We start from the raw sequence: 4,015 nt of genomic DNA, 5'->3' as shown, positions 1-4,015 counted from the left end.
ATGCTGGCCACGAGGCAGCATTGGAGGCGACACACATTAAAACTGCGAAGCGAACATCGGCGTCTGTATTTTTGTGTCACTCACCGAGATAACGCAGGATGCTATTTGCTTCACAAAAGGGATGCAGATGTCGAGAACTGGGGGCCAATACAGACCCGCAAAGCAGTGCTGAGTTGTTTAGACGATCCACGGTATACACTTACCACAGAGGCTACAGACGAAGGAACCCAGCCGATCAGTCAGGTAGACGAGTGCTATGAAAAAGCGGACAGTTTGTTTTCTCATCATCTACCGGGTACAGCAATGGCATCTTCGCAGTTTCTGTCCACCAAAGCGCTCCCTGCCTCGGCTAGCTAAGCACTGTTAGGCCTTTGCAGTCAACAGAAAAGCAGCCACCGCATTCATCGCAGCCCCCTTCTCACAAGTGTTGACCAACGTCTTCTCACGGCTATACCAGGGATTTTCTCGGAGTTCCTCCTTTGGTCGTGGGCGGAAACCACCGTGTTTCCATAGGACGGTCTTGGCCGCCGCGGGTCAAAGCGTGCATGTTGCACTTCACTGAGACTGAGCAAAACGGAGCTTTTCATACCGCCAAGACAGAAGAATACCGCCACTGGCGCTCCATACTTCGCACTACGACTACAGTAAGAAGGAATCCACGAGACCTTCGGCTGAAGATGTACGCCCGGATCATCAAATTCCCATATTATGCACACTGCAAGTAATTCGTCATTTCTATCTACTGCGCAGCTACCGCCAAGACGGTCTGGAAAGGGGCCAGGCGTGATATGCCGCACCAAGCAAACATTTACTCTCTGACCTCACCGAATGACTTATAGTTTGTGAAATGCGAAGCGTATCAGTCCAAATCAAGCTTGGCAGCATCTATGGCTCATCGTTATTAATATGCATATAGCGGCATAATTGCCGACTCTACATACAATCGCAATGCCTATGCCATTCGCTAGCAATGATCGTCCATCACCGCATGCGGTACCTGCGATATGGAGAAAATCGTTTTGCGGTCATGGTTCAGCCCAGCTAGTAGTATCCGCACTTCCCCTGCTCGTCCTTGGGCTACGAAAAGGGCCACTGTGTGGTTCTCGGTCGCCCGCTACCTGGCTGTATTGCTGGCCCCCTAGCCATGATTCCTGGCGAAGCAAGGGTCTGGGCTCACTGGATGGTCATTGCGCAGCGTGAGCTGGCCGTTTGCTCGTGCTCTCCTTTACCTTGACTCCGCGATCGATCAGAGTCTGGCATGGGAAAAAGAGGCAGATAAATGACGATTAACGAGAATCGCAATGTCATTACAGGCGAAATTGCTGGCACCTTGGCTAGCAATGCTGTCGCTAGCACCGCCCGCCGGGATATACAGTTTGATACGACAGCGACCGTTATAAGCGAGCAAACTCAGCGTCAGCGTCCTCGCCCGTAGCGAGTAATCCACAGAACGCGTCACCGCAAAGAGACAACGAAGCAACAAGCGCACCAGACACCGTAGCATGGGCGGTCTGCCTTGATTACTGCGTCATTCCGTCGTCGGCCCAATATACAGCACCTGCCCGTTTTCAGCCTCTCCTTTGCTTCGCTCCCCAGTTCTCCTTTTCATTCATTACCTCATCAGCTTAGCTCAGTTGGCCGCCCCATGGAAAAGCCGCTGCCAAGACGCCGATTGGCCATCGAGAACGGCACAGATTTTCAGGGATATTCTTCTCACTTTTCAACCGGCTTGCGGACCGTGAGTTGGCCCAGCAAGGACCGATAACAAATGGAGACGACACTTGAGCCGATCGGCAATACGGCGTACCATGTATTCGTGTATAGGAGCAGTACCTTCGCGATAGGCGGCACCGCTGGTCATTACATACAGGAACCTTGATCCCGTGACATTTCTTACATGGTTGCTTGCGGCCGACTACCGAACGGCGAGGGTCGTATCGACGCAGCGTTGATTGGCTCTGGGAGAGTCAGTACGGAAAGTCCATGCTGCCAAATGTCCTTTTTTGAAGTGCAGCTCCGTCCATATGTACATTGTCACCCCAGAATGGGAGACTACAATATGGGGCTGCCTGCTTTACTCTCTCCACAGCGAATACGGAGTGCATGTCAAATAGTATACGGAGTACTAACTACAGTAGTACAACTATTCACTGGCCCGTGGGGAGTGGCCTGAAATATACTCTTTATTTTCTTCATCAGCATCAGCCACGCTTCTCCTTTCGACAGCAGAGTCCACCAACTTTACACTACTCCGTCTGTGGCAAATGCCAACAAGCGAGCAAACCCTCTTGGCGCCACTAATAGATGGGCTAGACGCCCCAGACGCTCTAGAAACTGGATGGAAGGCGTCGCCTCGCTTCTTGCAGTTTTCCTTGTGGGGACAAAGCTATAAATGCTTCATATGGAGTGGATACTTGACACTACCTTTATGTGTAAACCGCATGAGGTTTCCCCGACTTTTTGTCTGACATGATGGGAAGGTCTGAGATATTTACTTCGCGTGCCCCAAATGGCCCCTTGCTCATATGGATGTTTATGGTTCTCGTGGCATTCAGCTGGAAAAGACAAAATGTTTCTTTTCCACCTTGAACACCAAGAAGCAACATTACCGGCCCAGGTAATTTGATTTGCTTGTTGCTCAACAGAGCTTGACAAGAAGTGACTCTCGGATGTCAAGATATTGCCTGAGTGAATTTTTATTTTTGTAGCTGATAATAAGCTCTCCACCACATAACACGTCCTACCTTGGCCACTAAGCCAAAGAGTGTTCCACACGACGATCCTCATCCTCTTCCAACAATTGTTGAACAGGTGCAAAAAGTTTTCTTGAAACAATGAGCTATGAAACAACAAAGGCGTGTCAATCCTCTAGCGCAGTCAAAGCCAAGCGGCACCGTCCGTGATTAGCCTGGCTCTTAACACTGGCCAACCCAGCACGACGGCGTTTGCCCCGCTAGAAGTTGATATTCGGGCATTCCTTGGCTGTGTTCCGTCCTCTTCTTTTTCTCTCATCTGGTTACGTGTTGCGAGTGATTTGGTCCGCTGGTTGCTACCTAACGCTTTAGAGCGGCATTGCAGCAGCACAGGAGAAGATGTTTGCTCGAAAATTTCGGCTTCCCCGGAACTCCACATCCACCACCACACCTCACTTCTTCCGTCTACACGGCACCAACCCTCCCACACGACCTGTCCAGTCCGTTTGACCCACGAGTAAAAATTTAACTCTAAAATGCACTCACGCGTATTCTTAAAACTGCTTCAAAAGGTGCTACCACCCTGTCCCCACCTTTTCCGCAACTCCCCGGCGGCGGCGGGTTAAGCATACTTTACTGCTTCTCGCCTTTTTTGTTCTGCCAGAGGAATAAGAAAAGTTTTCAATGCGCATTGTGTTATGAATATTTCGTCGGACAAAGCTGGTCATAATGAAATATAAGAAACAGAGAAAGGTGTGGCCTCCTTCTCACGGGGCAAAGTACCGACGGATGAGATGAACGAAATTACCAGGATGGGTGCGATGAGATAGATGAATAAGACGAGCGAGATGATCTTTTTAGAACGACAGCCTAGAATAGTATTCATATGCCGAATTCTTCTGAAGAAAAGTAATAGCATGATCGGTGATGGCGATTGTCGAATTAGCAGCTGTTAGCAATTCTCACAATGGGAAGTGGATTTCTTCCAACCCCCATCACGCTGTTCGAATTGCTTTCGTTTCTTTTTACCATGCATATAAAGGAATTGTCAAAGAAGTTTTATCTAATATACGCTCATCGACAGAATGAAAGCCAATGTATTGCTGGTAGGTCTCTGGTATAACAATAACCAGGGGTACAGGGTGAACAATTATCAGTACGTATAAAGTCAATTGAACACCCAAAAACAAACTGCCAAGAGATTTAATCATTTTACTTAAGTAATATAATAAAAAATATCCTCTACAAACATGTTCTAGAGTTATAACTCAATAGTTCTTTCGATGTTCTTCTCGTTCTTGCGTACCTGAGCCAAGTCTAGG

General features: G+C 48.6%; 1 protein-coding gene across 1 annotated transcript; it reads left to right on the top strand.

Annotated features, from left to right (window-relative positions):
* On the top strand, nucleotides 1-357 carry TrAFT101_004948 (uncharacterized protein; the record flags this gene model as incomplete). Its single annotated transcript, XM_066127338.1, has 1 exon — nucleotides 1-357. One exon carries the CDS (start codon nucleotides 1-3, stop codon nucleotides 355-357), a length of 357 nt encoding a protein of 118 aa, XP_065983449.1.
* Between the last annotated feature and the right edge of the window lie 3,658 nt (nucleotides 358-4,015).

The sequence above is a fragment of the Trichoderma asperellum genome, chromosome 3 (genome assembly GCF_020647865.1).
Source record: "Trichoderma asperellum chromosome 3, complete sequence".
NCBI lineage: Eukaryota > Fungi > Ascomycota > Sordariomycetes > Hypocreales > Hypocreaceae > Trichoderma > Trichoderma asperellum.
This window is presented reverse-complemented; position numbering and strand designations above follow the sequence as displayed.